Raw genomic sequence first — 19,057 nt, forward strand, 5'->3', positions numbered from 1 at the left:
CCCAGTTGCATTACGCTGGACGATACCGCAGACTAATCCCAATGTTTTCAGCTGGAGCCCCCCCCCCCACTCTCTCCTGGACACAGCATTTAAGGATGAGATTAGAACCGAGATAACTAAATTTTTCTCCACAAACGAGGGGTCGGTGGACTCTCTCTCCACTCTATGGGAAGCCTTCAAGGCAATTATTGGGGGAGCTTGTATCTCTAAGCATGCTGGGGTGCTACAGTCTACAACGCGAAACAGCTTGGATCTATAGATTACAGGCGATGAAGCCACACGGTCTTATTGACCGAATTGAACTTAGTTGCTTCTTGTAGTACCCTACGTGGTACATATGTTTCACACTGTTTCTTTCGTATCATTTAGCTTGAGCATTCATGCTATTTAATTTGTTTACATGGCCTCTGATTAGCCACCTCTAGTCAGTCCCCCATTCCAATATGGCCGACACTTTTACCGCCACGGGTTAGTCCCCTTTTCTTTTTCACCATCTCACCACGTTCACTCCGTGAGCCGCCCCTTAACCTTCACTTTCACTCCGCCACAACTCCGCAAGCTACGAGCCTCCGCGCCGTGGTTCCTTGAGCTGACCGACCCCACTTTTGTCACCAAGTAAGTCGAAGTTCCGACAGAGACCCGGTTTTTTGGTTAACTCCTGGTTTGACCTGCATTTTAACCGCATGTTCACCTTTTCACTTTCAGAAACATCGCTAATGACTAAGGATTGTAAGTGTCATTCCCTCCCCCCCCGTTTTTTTACTCACATCGGTCTATAAGGCTTTTGTTTTTTTTCTCTCACATCGGTTTATAAGGTTTTCGTTTTTACCACACCCGACACTTCGCATGCATCCTTGCATGTTCCCAGATATTGAGATAAACGCTATTTTTCTGAATGCAATGTTATTTTGAGTTGTGTTCTGCATTGTAAAAGTGTATCATTGTGTTTACAGAGCTCCTTGATAAAGGGCATTTCCTGCCCGAAATGCATCGGAGCCCGTTTTTGAAATCATGAACATTGATTTTCTTGTGAATTAACAATTAAGTGGAATATATGATTCTTGGAACTTTTCAACAAATGATTGAATAAACAATTGACTGTTTAAAAACAAAACGAAGTCTGTCTTCCCATGATGAACCCCAATGGTGTGCCCAGTTTCAAGGATGCGTCTACATTTGAGTAACGCACACAATCAGTGACAGTCAATAAGGACCACACTATTACATTTGTAAACTGAGATCAGATCCTCGGAATTGATGTTTTACCAGTCGGCGGCGCCCACACAACTTGCTTCCATGAGGGAGAAGATATCAGAATTTGAGGGAGGGACTGTCAGGGAGACCAGGTTCTTGGGGAAAGACGCTTAAGCACACAATTATGGCAAAGGCGACAAGCCAGGCAGAACCCTTGCCACCACACTTAAACAGCACTCATCTCCAGCCTTCAAATAAAGTTACTAGATAATGACCTGACTCCAATCAGGGGACAACAAGCCACACAAAACCACCTCACATATGTTTTTTTTCTGCTTTATAAACAGCCACAAAGCGCGCTTCACGCCCTCAGTTACTTGCATATCTTGATTACATCAAACTTCTTTGGCTGAGCGAAGCCCATAGGGTCGACCTAGAGCTCCCATTCTCTGTGAAAGATATCACCCAGGTTAGAAATAGCCTGCCGGGCGCTAAGGCGGCTGGATTAGATGGGCTGATAATGTCCTTCTACAAAATGTATGTAGTGGAGCTTGCACCCCGTCTGCTTGATGTATATCAGGAATCTCTGGAACGCAGTTTGCTGCTGCCAACCATGTGGGAGGAGGTGATCATCTCCCTTTTGAAACCAGATAAACAGGTCAACCTATGTGACTCATATAGACCCCTATCATTGATCAATGTGGATGCAAAGATCCTCGCTAAGCTGACTGCCAATTGGCTACACCCGATCTTACCACTTATAGCTAGACCTGACCAATCCAGATTAATTCTGGGCAGATCAACAACCCATAATGTGTGTACCTCCTTCGCTACAGTCCACCAAATTGACCCCAAACTACCACCATCGCCACGGTCTTAGATTTCACTAAGGCATTTGATTCCCTGGAATGGCCCATCTTATTTACAATATTGCAAAGACTGGGGCCCAGCCCCAACGTTATCAAACTCATCAGACTACTCTACACTAGACCTATGGCCCAGCTAAGAGTTAATGGACTTCACTCAGAATCATTTTATATAATACGAGGTACTAGGCAGTCCACTTTTGCCATTGTTCTTTGCAATAGCAATGGAGCCATTAGAGGCTAGAATACAACAACACCATTCCGCCCGCATACTAGGGTTCTCAGGTAGAAGCCTCATAATCTGAATGTATGAGGACAATATCATCCTATATATTTGTAAACCAGCTGTAAATTTAAATCCTGTGCTGCAGGAAATACTTCAGTTTGGGGGCATGTCAGGCATAAAAATAAACTGATCCAAATCATCAATCCTATCACTAACCGATGCACCATTTGAAACTGACCTGGAATTCCCGCTGACTTGGGCTGACGGCACTGTAAAATATCTAGGGGTGTGGCTCAGCAGAGACTTGCAAGAAGTCTGGCGTTTTAACTTCGGGAAACTGATGGAATGGTTAGAAAATAAATCAAAATTCTAGTCCGCCCTCCCTCTGTCCTTAGCTGGAAGGATTGCCATAACCAAAATGATAGTTCTCCCCAAGTTTCTATATCTCTTTGCGAATATACATATCCCCCTAACCAGAGCCATTTCGAATTCTTTTCACTCTAGTCTTATAGCCCTGGTATGGACTGGTAAGCAGCCTCGTGAGAGCTGGGAACTACTGACCCGTCTGCTATCGCAGGGAGGGCTGGGTGCCCCGGACCTTGTACTCTATGCACTATGTGCACAAGCTCAATTTCTCCATTTCTGGATACACCCGATCCCATTTCAGCCATATGTAGTGGACAAAAAGGATATGGAGGATCCTATTCCTTTACTCGTTGCTGTTTACAAACCATATCACAGAACCACTGGAGAGGTGAACACAGTCGAGACTCTCCATTGGGCCTAGGAGGGTTTAGGAAAATGGGTCGGCGCCTGACTGCTCTATGCTCCTTCAACCCCTCCTGCACATCAACCACTGTTCCTGACTCTTCAGGAAAAAGGCACAATAGAATGCACCCGCAAAATGGGGATCTCCAAGATGGGTGACTTATACCCACAGGATACATTCTTAGGGACACCACAAAACCAAGAGGGCAGCCCAACTCCTAATCTTGAATTATTACTATATCACCAGCTTAGAGCGACTTGCAAAATGATTCATTCTACTCTCACGGTGCCTCCGGCCACTATGATGCTGTTAGAGCACCTATTAGTCACTCCGTCCCCCCGGAAACTGATTATCAGACTATGCAATCACACACAATCAAAGCACCCTACAAATTACCTTGAAGCCCTGGTTAAGTGGAGAATTGATCTGGATGAACTGCCCACAGATAAGCAATTGTCATTTTGCTGTTCCCAGCTGAGTTACCTCTCCCCTAATTATAAACGGAGACTAATTTACTTTAAATTCCTTCATAGAGTGTACAGCACCCCCTCACAGCTATAGAAGCTAGGATTGCGCCTGGACTCTAGGTGTTGGAAGTGCAAACAGGACAATGCAACATTTCTGCATGTGGCATAGGCATGTCCTTCCATAGCTAGATTCTGGGAGGAGGTATATGTTACAATTGGGGAAGTCACAGGGCCGACACTTGACTGCACGCCAATTGTGTGTACATTGAGGAAGCCCCGCTAGAGAAGTGCTGTCTCATTGCAATGGTGCTCTTACTCGCAAAGCGTGGAATGGCCATACACTGGGGTGCCCTTCAATCACCCTGCATTAATATTTGGATACAGGATGTTGTCTATTGTTAGGGGTTGGCGTAAGTCGCGTAAAGGACTTATGCGGAGAGGCACAGAGATTGAACCAATCTTCGCAGTCTCCGCACAGTTCCATTACGCGACACCCGCCTCCTTCATCAGGAATGCGCATTCCCAGAAGAAGGCGCAATGGACACGAATGGGCCGCCGATAAGGTAAGTTTTATCTTAAATGTTATTTTAAGGCTTTTTAATGTTATGTAATACTGCGGGCGGCCAACTTCTGTTATGCCCTGAGTGTGCGGAGATGTGCCTTGTTTTTCCGCCTACATTGCGAAAGGCGGAAGGGGCAAATCTCCCCACATTCCGTGGGCGGAACGGAGATGTCTGCCCACCCCTATCTATTGTCAGGAGCACTTGCCGCGTTTTGGGACCTGATGCCCATGGCTTCTCACCTTAAAGACATCTGGGAACCCTTTGTGTCCTGGCTAAAAGTAAAAGAAGAGACTCTCACCGTTAGCCCAGAATACGTCACTAATCCCGAAACACTAAACGTACACTTTCTGCTGTTGTGACTTGGAATAGACAGGAGTCGCTGCCCCCTGTGCTGGTTTGATCCCACGGTTAACACACAGTGCATGTATCAAGAAAATGCTATGTCACGGTTTTAACTAGCCTTGTAAACACTGTCTGTAACTGTTTCAAGACATATAAGCCAACCCCTAATCAAACCCTTCATATACCGGTGCTTTGGAGGGACAAGTAAACACTGTATGTTAAACATTTATGGTTTCGCATGGTGCAATGTGATATAATTTGGTAATCATTTGTAAGTTAGCCATGGGTGGATACAAATACTACTAAGAACTGTTAGACACAAAACTGCACAATAATGTGTAATATGTTTATGTCTGTACAAAACGTTCATAAATAAAAAATTTCAAAAAAGAAATGAGAAAAAATAAAAAAGAGGTTCCTACTATATCGCGTAAGAAAAGACGTGTTTCATAGAAATATTAATTGATTTGCTCATTCCGTTTAATATTATTTAATATATAACACTTCTTTTCTGATGCAGAATTTCTTGATGGTTGTTTCCTGCGAGCACCACATCTGGGTCGGTCTGAGGAAGAGGCAGGATGGAATCCACTGGGCCAATGGGACCGCCTGCAGCAGCAGCCTGTGAGATTCTGTCACTTGTTAATAATTTGATAATAAAACATTATGTGTTTGTGTCCCACCTGGATAAACACTATGTTTTATGTATATCAGTGTGTAATGAACACTAGGACAGGCTCTGAGTGGGAAGTAACAAGCAGCGATCGTGGAACAGACACGGGTTCGTATTACATAAAGTGAGCACTAGAAGTGCTGTTCTAAGACATGTTCTAAACCATGGGTACTCACAAACTTTCCCTCAGGGGCCAAATTTACAGTGTGGTTTGTGACCGAGGGCCGCACCGGTGGGGGCGGGGTCAGTGGGGGAGGGGGCAGGGCTAGAGCAACGAAAAAAACTGACCATGAGGTTGAACACCGGCCCCTGCAGCGGACGTCTCTCCCTCTCCCTCCCCTGACTCTCTCCCTCCCCTGACTCTCTCCCTCGCCGTCCCCTGACTCTCTCCCTCTCCCGACTCTCTCCCTCCCTCGACCTCCCCTGACTCTCCCTCCCTCTGTCTCTCCTTCCCTCTGTCTCTCCCTCCCTCGCCCTCCCCTGACTCTCCCTCTCTCTCCCTTCCTCGCCCTCCCCGACTCTCCCTCTCTCTCCCCTGACTCTCCCTCTCTCTCCCTCCTTCGCCCTACCCTGACTCTTTCCCTCCCTCACCCTCCCCTGACCCTCCCTCTCTCTACTCGCCCTCCCCTGACTCTCCCTCCCTCTTTCTCCCTCCCTCGCCATCCCTCTGTCACTCCCTCCCTCGCCCTACCCTGACTCTCCTTCCCTCTGTCTCTCCCTCCCTTGCCCGTCTCTTTCCCTCCCTCGCCCTCCCCTGACTCTCTCCCTCCCCTGACTCTCTCCCTCCCTCGCCTTCCACTGACTCTCCCTCCCTCTCCCTCCCTTGCCCTCCCCTGACTCTCCCTCCCTCTCTCTCTCCCTCCCTCTCCCCTGACTCTCCCTCCCTCTCTCTCTCCCTCACCCTCCCCTGACTCTCCCTCCCTCTCTCTCTCCCTCCCTCGCCCTCCCCTGACTCGCCCTCCCTCTCTCTCCCTCCCTCCCTCGCCCTCCCCTGACTCTACCTCTCTCCCCCTCCCTCGCCTTTCCCTGACTCTCCCCCTTTCCCTCCCTTGCCCTCCCCTAACTCTCTCCCTCTCCCTATCTCTGTCTAGGCGAGGTGTAATAATTCTATTGTAAATATCACGAAAAGTAAGAGCTCTTTGCTTCACACATCGAACCACCTTCCCCAGCCTTCTCAAAATCTGCAGCACGTCATTAATGATACCCTAATGTAGAGGGTGCAAGAGAGCTGGCTGGACCGCCGCGTCAAAGATCAGGTGTAATCCGGAGGGCAGAGATTCCAAGTAAGGCTGGGCTGACTCAGACTTTCATCCCTTCAGTGTCGATAAAATAAATGCTACTAGGGGGGAGCACGAGCTGCGCAGAGTGATGTCTAAATTCATGCTCAGTTCAATCAGTCATGGGGTTTGTCTTTGAGTCCAATCACTGTAATTGTCCAACAATTCTCGGATTACATGAGAGCAGGAAAAGAAGCAAAGTGGGAGGGCAGCTCCCCGCAACCGCAGATGCTTCCCAAGGCCCGGCTCCAGCCATGCGCTGGGTGTAAAAGTGAAGATTGGGCACTGTTAAGAGTAGGTTGTGAAGGACAGCCCTGCCTTAAGCCAGGGGCAAGCAAGCTTATATATGTGACCACCAAAAACCTGCCTGCCAGGCCAAAGCCCTGAGAAAATACATGTGCCACATACAGGCGTGCAACGCCCATTGAGTTCAAAGAGCTCCCGATCCCCTCCGCCTCCCCCCCTCCTTCCCCGGCGCGCACACAGCACAGCCGCACCGGAGCACTTCACTGGTCGTTAAAAGACCATTAACTTGGTAATGAGGCTTTGTTTTGTTTCACCTCTTCGGAGGCCCCTGCAGCTTCACTCCCAGCCCGGCCTCCATAGAACAGAGCCTCTCCCAGTCCAGGCTGACACTTTTTTTTTTTTTTTTTTTTTTAAATTGGTGCAATGTCTGCAAGGTCCGCGGGCCGCCAAGGTAGGCTTGCCGGGCCGCTGGCGGCCCGCGGGCCGTACTATGAGTACCCCTGTTCTATACCACACTTTTGGGCTGAGTTGTGTTTTAAGTACTCATAGTGCTTTATTGTATTGTATTGTAATTGCATTTATATAGCATTTACTACCGCTGATGAGGCGTCAATTAGCTTTTTCAGTGAGCTGCACACTGCTTCGGAACCCATAATGGATTAGTGGTGAATTAGTCAGGGAAATATGAAAGTAATTTGAGCAGTGGATTTGTTAGTCTGCTATTTGAATTGAAAAGGAGAGTTGATGGATAGAAGAAAGAAAAGGTTTGCATTTATATAGAGCTTGCTAACCCTTATGATGTGTTGAAGTGCTTTTCGGTGAGTATCACACTACTCTGGAACTCAAAAAGGATTAGTGGGAAATTAGTTGGAGGAAATATGTAATTAATTTGAGTGGTGGACATGTTAGTCTGCTATTTAATTTGAAAAGGAATAGTGGAGGGATAGAAGACGGAAAGAGGGATAGAAGAGGGCAGGGTCTAGAATTGTATTTGTTTTTTTTGAGTTCTTAGCAATAGGGGGTATTTGGGATGAGTAAAGATGAGGTGAAGGGGGAAGATTCAAACGAAAGGGTTTAATAAGGCTTGTTTGGGAGATCTGGTTAGTAAAAGGGGTATGAGATGATTCAAGGAGGAGTAGAGGAAGGAAGAGTCTAAAAAGGGTTATTTTGGGCATCATAGTAGTGGTATGGAGTTTGGAATGAATGAGAGAGTGGAGGTAGAGGAAAAGTATGCTAAAAGATGTACGTATTTATGCAGTCACCTATACACATGTTAAAAACATAGAATAATGTAACTATATGTATTAAGTAAATTTGTTAAGCAGAACTAATAATTATCTATATTTTTTAAAACCTAATTATTATAGCCGTTTTTACAAAGCAATACACATATTTAGGTGCACATCTATAGTCCAAATAATTTCTTATATACAGAGGGAAATGTGGTATATTCATGTTAGATTTTGGTGTTTATGTAGGGAAGAGAAAATTCTTTAGTAGTTTTATGAAGATAAGGTAGTTATCCCTGGATCTTGTGTTGGGGGATAAGAGCTCCATAGTTTGGCTGCTTGAACCAAGAAGGATTTGCCACCCATAGCTTTCTTTTGTGTATGGTGGGATTTGGAGGTGAGGTGCCACTCTGGAGCTGAGATTCCTTTCTTGAACTTATTTGGTGATTTTATTCCTGACGAAGAGCGTCCCTGTTCCATGGATCACTTTGTGGGTGACACAAAGCAGCTTGGATGTTTATTTTACTACCTTACGCCTTTGTTACAAGATATACAGGATATAAAGTGATATTTACTATGCCCAGTAAACAATACCCACTGGGGTCAACTTGAAAATGAGGCATAATATCCATAGTTGGTAGATAACACTTTGAATTTATTCAGCTAGATAGCCCTTTTTTTAGGGCTTTTCCCATGATAAATTTCGGTAGCTTTGACTTTAGACAAAATCTCTTTGGGGAGTATTTTAATTGTTATTCTACAAATGCAAGGTTAAATGACATTCAAAAGCAACGCCACAGCCCCTTTGGAGTTGTCAGGCCAACCTCATGGGTTAGTAAGTGCCAAAGTAATTGGTGTGCTGTTCTGTCCCACTCACATGTGGAAACATCCAGGGAATGTAAACTACTGGGCCCTGTTCACGGGGCTTGGCCCTCTTTGACTCAGTCTGTAAGGTGTAGTCACTTAGAGTCAAGTAGAGTTGCAAAAGCCAAAGGCAGTGTATGCTCTGGGGCAGGGGTACTCAGAAACATTTTCTCAAGGTCCACAAAGTTTGGTCTGTTATGTGATGAGGGCTGAATCAATACCAGCAGGGTGGTAATTTGGGGGCGGGGGAGGTGGGTATAGGGAAAGCAAAGCATTTCCATCTAGTGGCTGAACTGCACAATGTGAAACCAGAAAACCTGAGATTAGTCCCAGCTTCCCCACTTTACCAAATTGTGTGGAATAAAATACACTTTTAAAATTTTTAACATACATTATCCTATTGGTGCACTTTTGCTGCAAATTAGCTTTGAAAATGAAGGTGTTCCTGAAGTTAAGTGGTGTAGGACAACCTAGTTACTTACTTTTTTAAACGTCAATTAATCTTTAGATAAAAGCTTGCCTGTATAGTTTGTTTTTTTATGTTGGTGCTGAGTTTAGTGAACAACAGCCCAGTGCTGCTCTTGATAGGGGGGCCACATGAAAAGGTCAGGAGGGTTGCATGTGGCCCCTGGAGGGTTGCATGTGGCCCCTGGTCAATACTTAGAGTATCACTATACTTGGGCCTTGTAGGCCCAGATCGCTGCTTACCCGTTTTGTCTGTACAAACCCTGGCAGCAGTACCGTGTGGTCGTGGCCTGCGTCTACAAAGTTGGGCTGCATGTGTTCACTGGCTCAGCTCCTGGCAGGCGTCAACTCTCTCTCTCCTGATTCGCACTCACTAATGCCCTCTCTATTGGAGTTGCAAAGGCTCCAGCCATACGCCGTAAGTCTAATTCTCCCTTCTTTGGGGATGAGATCAGTCTTCTTGTTCCGGAGGGGTGGGGGGCTCCAACGGCGTCTCCTCAGTCCTCAGTCCTCCTGGGACATATAGTCTCCCTCTTAGACTTTGGACAACTCTTCCCTCTGAAAGACGTCTGTCACAGCAGACACGACTCTGAAGCTGATTAACCCACAACAAGATTTATAGGAGATACCAGAGTTCACAAGTGGATGTCAATCAAAGGTCAACCCTACCCTTCATGATTCTTTTATCAGCCTTATCTCCCTTTTCCTCAGATGTGTCCAGGCCCTTTCCTTGGGATCTGTCACTGAATCGAAGAGCCCTCATAAATCGACAGGTAGACGTTAGCTTTCTCTCGCGCAGTATTTGTCTCACCTAACTTACAGGAATGCAGCAATAAACAATTCTGTCTGGGGAAGATTCCTTTGCTCCTCACGTTTCCATAAGGCAGGCCTAAAAATGGGACCCAAGTTCCTCCTTGTATTGTACTAATGCAGGCCTTTCTGCACTCAGCTTACATCCACAGCACACTCCACTGTCTGGTATTGTTGTGCCTATGTACCATGCTACCACCAGCATTTCCACACACAGCACATGCACTCAGTCTGTGCCCACTGTTCAATACTACAGTCTCTCTGAACCACACCAGAGTGTCCCCTTAAACACCCTCTGTCAGCACACACATATTTACCATGTGCACACTTTCACACTGCACCCTCTGTGTAGTTTGTTTTGATCACTCACATGCTCTCAGCACATGTTTTGCTACCCATACACTTCTACATCAACCTGATGTAGGCCAAGGTTGAGTTAAACACACAGAAGCAAAAATGTAAAATGGTGAGTGAGCTTGTAGGCATCACTCTAGTTATACAGGATGAAAAGGACCTGGTCACTACTACTAATCATTGTACTGCATGCTGCCACCACTGTGTTTGTGCTGTTTAACTCTGGGTGCAGGCAGCAGCCTTCCACCACTATGAGGGTAGCGCTTTGGGGGTCCCTCTCAGTCTAACAAGACCGCTGTCCATGAGACGGGCCTATATCATGGCGCACATGCATGATCTGTGTTCACCTAAGACAAAAATCAGCATTATGGGTACAAACACCAGTACAATTGGGCACTCAAGGCAGGGGTACTTGACTTTACTATTCAGAGGACTTTTCCATCTCAACACCAACCAAGCTTCCCTCATCCTCCTATAATAGTCGGAGTGATTGCATGTACATCTGAGCTATGTTCATGTGACCCCTGTAATACCCTTAGAAAGAGGTGAGAACCCCCCAAAACTGGGAACAGGGGTGCACTGTGAGGGAGTGGGAGAGCACAGTATCTACCCAGATAGCCTCAAGAGACACAAAATAGCTCCCAATACAATTATTTCTTTCTTCAAACCTCTGCAATCTACTGGGCATTTGCTTACAGAATTGAAGATTAGTTGTACAGCTCTGAGGTCAAACACTCCTACACTACCTCCCTTATACACCTGTGACTTTTCGTTCTACCACCCCTGAGATTATTTATTTATTTTATTTTTTACATTTGTAAAGCGCACTGTTACCAGCCGGTGTCCTGGCGCTGACTGACCACTCCCAAAACAAGACCTGAAACTTCTTGTCTAAAAAGCCAAGTTTTCAGGGCTCTCCGAAAGGACATCAAATCTGGTGCCTGCCTGAGGGCCACTGGCAGAGCGTTCCAGGCCTTGGCTGCTCCCAGGGAAAAACTTCTTCCCCCCCCATCGAGCTTTTTTAACTCTTCAGCCCCTGGTCGGCTGATCTAAGTGATCTCGCTGGTGTGTACCACTGAAAAAGCTGAGTCATGCAGTGAGGGCCCACACCTTTGAGCGCCTTAAAAACTACACAGAGAGCTTTGAATGCTATTCTTTTGCGTACCGGTAGCCAGTGTAGTTTTACCAGTTCCTGGGCAACAGAGGCAAATTTAGGTGTACCTGTGATCAGGCGGGCTGCTGCATTTTGCAGGATTTGCAGTTTTTAAGCAGCCCCTGTTGGGCATTGATTCAAATGAGGAAAGGTTTGTACTTTGCCCAGTTGTACTTCAATAGTAGATGGACCACAGGATTCAGAGGCAAACAACCTCACTCTCCACCGTTGAGGCCCTGTAGCCCTTCTTGGCCGGTGGCATCCCAAACGGGGTCGGAAACTAATTAAGCACTTTGTCACTAGAACATTAAAGGAATGTGCCTCTTTTCATTTTACATCTCTAATATATTTACAGAGCATACGAGAACACCACAAAATAATATTGAACTATATAGCACAAAGCAAAAAAACAGTCAAAACAGAGCGCAAGAGAACAACCACAGTACTAACACAATAAGACAATGAAATAAAAATTAAATAAATCACTAAACTTCCCCACTTCCATGTCTGCAACAAATATTCACACATATTCTTCTTCCAGATTACAACCTCCACAAATCTGCTTTAATAATAGGATAGTAAAACTTGTCTGCACCGAGCTGTACCTTAGTTAACACCAAGGGCATGTAAGAGCGTCAGCAGAAACTTTTTTTTATCTGGACCAAGAGGTCTGGCTGATTAAGGACCCTGTGCAATTTAAAGCGTTGTATTATTCTTTGTATTATTTACATCACAAGCATGAGGCAGGAACAAATTGGGGGGCAGGATTGTAGACTCTTTTCCTAGAAGAAGCAAGGGACACTTTAGTGGCTTTGGGTAAGGGTTGTACCTCACCTATGCTGACATGAAGGAGAACCTTCTCACCAGGTATGGTCTAACTCCAGAAAAGTAGAGGGATCAGTTTAGATCCAGTAAGAAAACTGATGTGAACACTTAGTTAGAATGTGTAGATTTGTTTTGCAGGTCACTTTATGGCTAGGTGAAGGAAAGTGAAGTGACCGATTTTCAGGGGCTCTACAATTTCATTGCATGGGACCACTTGTCTAGTTTGTTTTGCAGAAGCTGTGGCAACACTTGGTTTATAGTTAGCTGACTGACCCCAGGAAGCTTGCTATGGAGGCGGACCGCTGGGTGAGTACCATGGTCCACCAGAAAGGATTTGGGTGAGACTCAGCCAAAGGTGAGGAGGGTCCTCAGCAGAACAGTGGGGGCGAACAAGGGTAAAGCACAGGAGTTCTCTAAAAGGCCCCAAAGTAACACCCAGGGTAAAGGTTCCCATCCCCCAGGAGACAAGAAAGCAGTGGTCTTCTTCAGGAAAGCCTGCAGAGACTGGCCCCCTGAAGTGCTATGCCTGTGAGCAGATGGGTCACTTGAAGGGGGACCCTAAATGTCCTGAGATGCACAGCAAACCATGGGAGGGCAGATCAAGGTGTTGGCTAGTGTAGCACTTGGGTAGGAAGGGTGCCCACAGGAGGGTTGGGATCCCGCAGAAATAACCCTTGTCTCACTGGGGGAAATTGAGATGGTCTCAGGAAACCAGGTGCCAGCTAACAAAAAAATCCCTCAATGGGAAAAGGGTAGAGGCTCTAAGAGATACTAGGACCAGTGTAACATGTGTCCGGTGTCACCTGGTCTCTGAGGAGCAAGTAGTCCCCGGGGCATTCCAAAAAGTAGTTGCTGTGGACAACTCAGAGTGTCAGTGTATGGTGACGCAGGTTCCCTTTGAATGGGGTGGTCTTAGGTCCCTTGAGGGTGGTTGTGAGCCCTATCATGCCTGTAGATTTTCTGCTAGGTAACGAACGGCAGCACTACCTGTGCAAGGATGTTTATTTATTTTATTTATTTATTTATTTAGTGTTGTATAGAGCGCAAACGTGACCCGCTAGGGTGTCAGAGCGCTTTGCAAGGCTATGCAAGACGCTTACAAAAGTTAAGAACAGACTGATATCATGTGAATGTTGTGCCTTGCTAAACAGGATATTGCAATGAGAGGCAATAGGCAACATGGGTACAACTTAAGGGAGAAAATAAAACATCAGCTGGAGCAGAGACAGACTGCACAGCGCCAGTTTCTGCCCAATAAAATGACAGTGAAGTATGAATGAAGCAAAAGGAAATAGCAACAACCATGATACAAGACATTGCATAGGCAACATCAAGGAAATCCAGATTGGAATACACTGGTAGAAGTCAAGAAGAGAGCATATTGCTAGGCAGCTAAGCTGTATATGTGCTGAGAGTGTTAAGGTAGGAATGTGCCCATTAGGAAAATCTTTGCGATTTTTTTTGCATTTAGACAAGCATGGTATACTTCTGATGTTGGGTGCCAGCAAATTCCAGATTCTGGGTGCGACCCCAGAGAAAGCTCTGTTGTATGCTTTCTTTTTCCGGAAGAGGGGAGGTTTCAGAACAAAAGCCCTGGCAGACCAGGAATGCCTTTCTCCTCCTAAGACCACGATTTTCTGCGTGACATACACTGGAGAGTTACAGTGTAACAATTTGTGTATGACACAGGCCAATTTGAGTTGTATTCTGGCTTCGTACAAAAGACCGTTTGGTGCTTTGAGGTACAGAGAGATAAGAGTCTTGTGGCTGTGTTGAGGCAAGCTTTTAGGGGAGCCATTGAGATCTTGGGTAGGGTGGAGAATGTTGAGCATTTTTGGCCAGTGTGTTGCGGTGGGCTCTCGTATTCAAATTTTTGTCCAGTTTGATTCCTAGTGATTTGAGTGAGTCCACTATGGTCGGGGTGCAGTTCAGTGCGGTGATTGAGTTGGTCCATTCTAGTATGTCAGGTGAACTTTTAAAGGAGGGGAGATTAGCAAGATTTCTGTTTTTTACGCATTCAACTGGTTGCTATCAATCCATCGCACGGTTAGCTTTAGAGCTTCGTTCATTGTTTTGAACTCTTCTAGTGATGGGATTTTGATATAGATTTGTGTCATCTGCACACATGTGGAAAGAGATGTTGGCAATACACCGAATTTCAGCTAACGGTTCCAGATAGAGGTTAAAAAGCATAGGGGAGACATTTGAACCTTGGGAAACTCCGATTGTGATTGGAGGAAGGATATAAACCATTAAAGGACAGTTCCCCCTAATCCCGTCCTATGTTCAAGACATTCTAGTAACTTCTGTATCGAACGCCGATCATAGGTTGAGCTCAGATGTCACTTGGAGATGCTTGGGTTGCCAGAGTGGTCATGCGTGACCACTGGGTCAACGAAGGACGGAAAGGGTGATCAGAAGGACCGAGAGCCTGAAACAGTGGCCTAGGTTCCTGCCAAGAGAAAGGGTAGGGGGCACAGGAAACTTGCCCCATAGGTTTCCATGGTCCGGGAGGAGGCTTAACCTGAGAGAGAAACCCCTGTACCTGCATGCAAAGATAGGTGGTTGTGCGAATGCGCCTTGAAAATCTGGTTCAGTACTCAAAAATGGGCAATGTTTGGATATAATTTTCTTGAACTGATTGCTGATGATGGTGTATTTGGATACCACCACCATGTGTGTGTTTTCTGTCTTGGGTTTGACCTGTAGCAATTCTTTGCGTGTGATCTTCTTACAGCGGGAGGCCGCTTCGTTGAGTGTACTTTGGGGTACCATCATCAGCAATCAGTTCAAGAAAATTATATCCAAACATTGGCCACTTTTGAGTACTGAACCAGATTTTCAAGGCGCATTCGCACAACCACCTATCTTTGCATATACAAGAAGAAGGAATATCAAGGAGATCTTGACGAGACCCAGTGAACCACAACAACCAGAGACATATAAAGGACTTTTGCCATGTCATAACTGCAGCAATTGCCATAATATAATACCAGAGAACTTTACTAACCACCCCATGAAAGGCCACAAAGTCAAACTCAAAGTCAATGCCACGTGCAACACTGCCAATGTTATTTACATGCTGAAATGCCCGTGTGTTTTCTGCTACATAGGGCATACGGAGAGAAAAATTCAAGTACGTATACTCGAACACAAGAGTAACATTCGAATTAACAACTTGAAATCTTCAGTCGCAGCACTTTTTTTGGAAAAACACCATACAGTGGCACAATTGAAATTCTTGGTTTTGGAACAGATTAAACCTGGCAGAAACAACAAGAACACATTGTTAAAACGTGAGAACTATTGGATCCGGTACATGGCCACGATGCAACCGAACGGGTTGAATGATAGGATGGAAGTCCTATGTTATCTTTAAGAATTTTACTGTACATTTTGTTTGCAATGTTGTTATTTTGGTCTTAGCAGTATTCTTATATAAGATGTGTTATTCTGTTTGTATTCTTTATTTTTCATTGAGAATCCCGTCATCAGTATTTGTTTTCCCACACACCCCTCGGGTACTATAGACTCTTTTCACTGTTCCATCACTCCATTCCAACATGGCGACTGTTAGCACCAGCTCCGTTTTAGTCCTTTCTCAGTCTTTAATCACAAACGCGTCGGTTACACTCTCCATTTCACCCGGGCTCCGTACACCTCTTCACGAGTCACACTCAAGCCCATACACGCCGCAGAACTGTCTTCACCTGAGTAAGTACCTCGCATGAGGACCGGTTTCATACTTTAACCCTCGAGCACGGTCAGTTATCAGCACGCTGAGACATTATCTTTATTTCAGGCTTCACCATGCTTTGAATTCCTTCCGTGAGTACAGAGCATTCACCCATGGGGTCTAATTGGGGTCACTTTTCTCTTTACATTCCCTTCAGAACCGAGCACTAGCGATCACGCGGTTTTTAACACCACCTGTATTAAAAGGTCACATGTTGATTTAGTGTGTTATTTCCAGTCACTTACTTGCACCTGAATATACACGCCGAACTGAAGCATGCTGCTCATATGCATGTTTACCTTATACTGCAGCGCAGAATCACCTATCACCCATTAACTACGCATCGCGCACTTATAACCGTTTAATATACCACCACTGACGGATGTTCACTTTCTTTACCCGTAGAGTAATCCCCTGACGAAGGGCTGCCAGGAAGCCCGAAATGCATTGGGAAATATGACATTATTTTGGCATCATTGAGATTACGAGGATATATAAGCTTTGGCTACAACCATGAAATTAAATGAGTTACGTGACAAAGAAAAATAAATAGACCCATGAAGAACAATCAGAAACTTTGAATGCACAGTTATTGTTTAAACTTTATTTAGTTTTGGATAAACAGAATAAAGACTCAATCTTCGAAGCAGTGCACGGAGGAGTCTTCCCCTCTGACAGGGGAAGCTTTGTATTAGTCTCTGTGAATACCTACGCTGTGAGGTTCAGACAGCGATTCCACTGGAGCACGCAAATGTACTAACCATTCTAGCACACATTGGAAATCACCCAGCGGTGCCAGTCTCATCTATCATTTTTGTGTACACACGACCTCTGTCCCTGGGACTGAGCACATCTTGGTTTACACCATGAATTACGATTCTATCACCAGAATGACAGACCTCAAAGCGGACACTTCGCTTTCACCTCGGATGATGCGAGTAAAATCTATGAAATGATTCAGGAGAACATAACTCCAACCACCAACCCACGCAGCACCGAAAGTAACATCAGACAACTACTCTACCTGTTAAAGAAAGAGTCCAACCAAAAACTGCACGCAAGCACTCTCGTCCGGTATCACCGGGCCCAACGGATTCCCAGAGGCCTCAGGGTCCCTTTAAAACCTCTTCTTTGTAAGAATAACACCAGGTTTGTTGAGCGTTGGTACGCCATACTCAACAAATGTTCCCTGGATTTAATTCTCCTTATAATTGAGGGACTGTCAAAGACGCTAGAAGATCTGGCCATAGAAATCAAGAATACAAGTGCCGAGCTGACCAATACCTTGGAAGCCACCGCATTAACCAAAATGTTGTAAGACATCAACATCCAATTGGACAAACACATTTGTGAAACTCAAGAACGCAAGATCCGCAAGTTCGAGCATGATACCATCGACTACAAGCTCGGCGAGGTGTACACTTGGGCAGAAGTGTACGCCCGCCGACGCCCGAACCGGTCTTACTATCCCTATTCCGAACAGGAAACTTCATCTTCCGATGGAGATACCAGGCCAAAACCTGCCCGGCAGACCACAAGTTTGGAACATCCACAACCTGGCACATCTAATGCTGCGGTGCATTTTTTGGAGCCAGGTCTAGAACAACCCACCGACCCAGGCGGGGAAAAACCCGCAGAGGTGGAAAAAACACCAACAAAACCAAAAAACAAGAAGGGCACTCGCCACAGATAAATGAGCATGACAACTTGGTGATTAATATCTCGTCGTACCAACTCACTGAAAAGGAAACTCATACCTTACAAAAAGGTCAATCGTTCGTTCCTACAACCAAGACTAACACATTGGAATTGGAAGTTAGTGCCTTCAAACTGGTACGCAACATACGTTTGCGTCATTACTTTCAAAATGTGGCGTCCACACCCATACAAGTAGAAGATGATTTGAGAGGACTTCGTCCCCACAGCAAATTTTTGCCTCCACAAAGCCACAAGATAATAGACACCTTTGAAAGCTTGATCATACATGATATTGCTACCCTTCCATTTCAACAGCCTGTGAAACGTGGAAACTTAACAAAGAAGGAACAAAACATCCTACAGAAGCTGGCCAATAATAAATCCATTGTTTGCCAAACGGCCGACAAAGGGGGAGCTCTAGTAATTATGGATGCGACATACTATCTAGTACAAGTTGAAGCTCACACAGCAGACAAGAACACATATGCTCTTCTCCCTATGGATCGTACCAATGAGTACACTAACATACTTAATGGAATCATCAAACAGGCATTTGACAATGGCACGATTACAGATAGAGCAAGAAGATATCTCACGCCTAACAATCCATCTGCCCCGGTCTTGTACATGGTACCAAAGGTACATAAACATCCCACCCGTCCTCCGTTAAGGCCCATAGTATCCACCAAAGGGAGCATACATGAAGCTACGGGCAAATTCCTTGAAAAGTATCTGCAACCGTTTGTACTCAGTAACAGTTCATACATCAGGGACACCACCGATTTTTTGGCTAAACTAGAAAAATGCACGGATGAGTTAACAGATCAAGACCTAGTGCTGTACACTGTGGACGTGTGTTCCCTATACACGTCCATACCCCACGACCTGGGGATTGAAGCTGTAGAAAAAGAACTAGCAGGATCGACATTGGACACAGACTTGAAAGTTTTACTCATGGAGTTGATGTGATTTACATTGTACCATAGCTACTTTACAGTCAACCACAACTGGTTTCAGCAACTATGTGGTACCCTCCATGGGAAATTGCTCAGCTCCTTCCTATGCGAACATGGAATGCCCACCGCAACACCCACTGCCCACCCCTTTCATGCTAACCATATCGTGAAAGGGGGCCTTATTTACAAGGCAGGGTTAAGCCACGTTAAGCGGCTCAACGCTGCCTTGTAAATAAGGTGAGGCCCCCATTGCCACCACAACGTCAATATAGTTGAGGTTGTGGTGGCGATAGGTGCTTGTACATGTGCCCCATATTGTTGTAGTGAGCTCTTGAACTCACATA

At 45.5% G+C, this 19,057-nt stretch overlaps 1 protein-coding gene across 1 annotated transcript in view; it reads left to right on the forward strand.

Moving 5' to 3' along the window:
* Positions 1 to 19,057, forward strand: part of LOC144827848 (C-type lectin domain family 2 member B-like) — a 71,161-nt gene that overhangs the window by 34,775 nt on the left and 17,329 nt on the right. Inside the window, exon 4 of the mRNA XM_078686012.1 lies at positions 4,948 to 5,051. Within this exon, the coding sequence (XP_078542138.1) occupies positions 4,948 to 5,051 (104 nt within the window). The remainder of the gene's footprint in view (positions 1 to 4,947; positions 5,052 to 19,057) is intronic.

The sequence above is a fragment of the Lissotriton helveticus genome, chromosome 4_1 (genome assembly GCF_964261635.1).
Source record: "Lissotriton helveticus chromosome 4_1, aLisHel1.1, whole genome shotgun sequence".
In the NCBI taxonomy this organism is placed as follows: domain Eukaryota; kingdom Metazoa; phylum Chordata; class Amphibia; order Caudata; family Salamandridae; genus Lissotriton; species Lissotriton helveticus.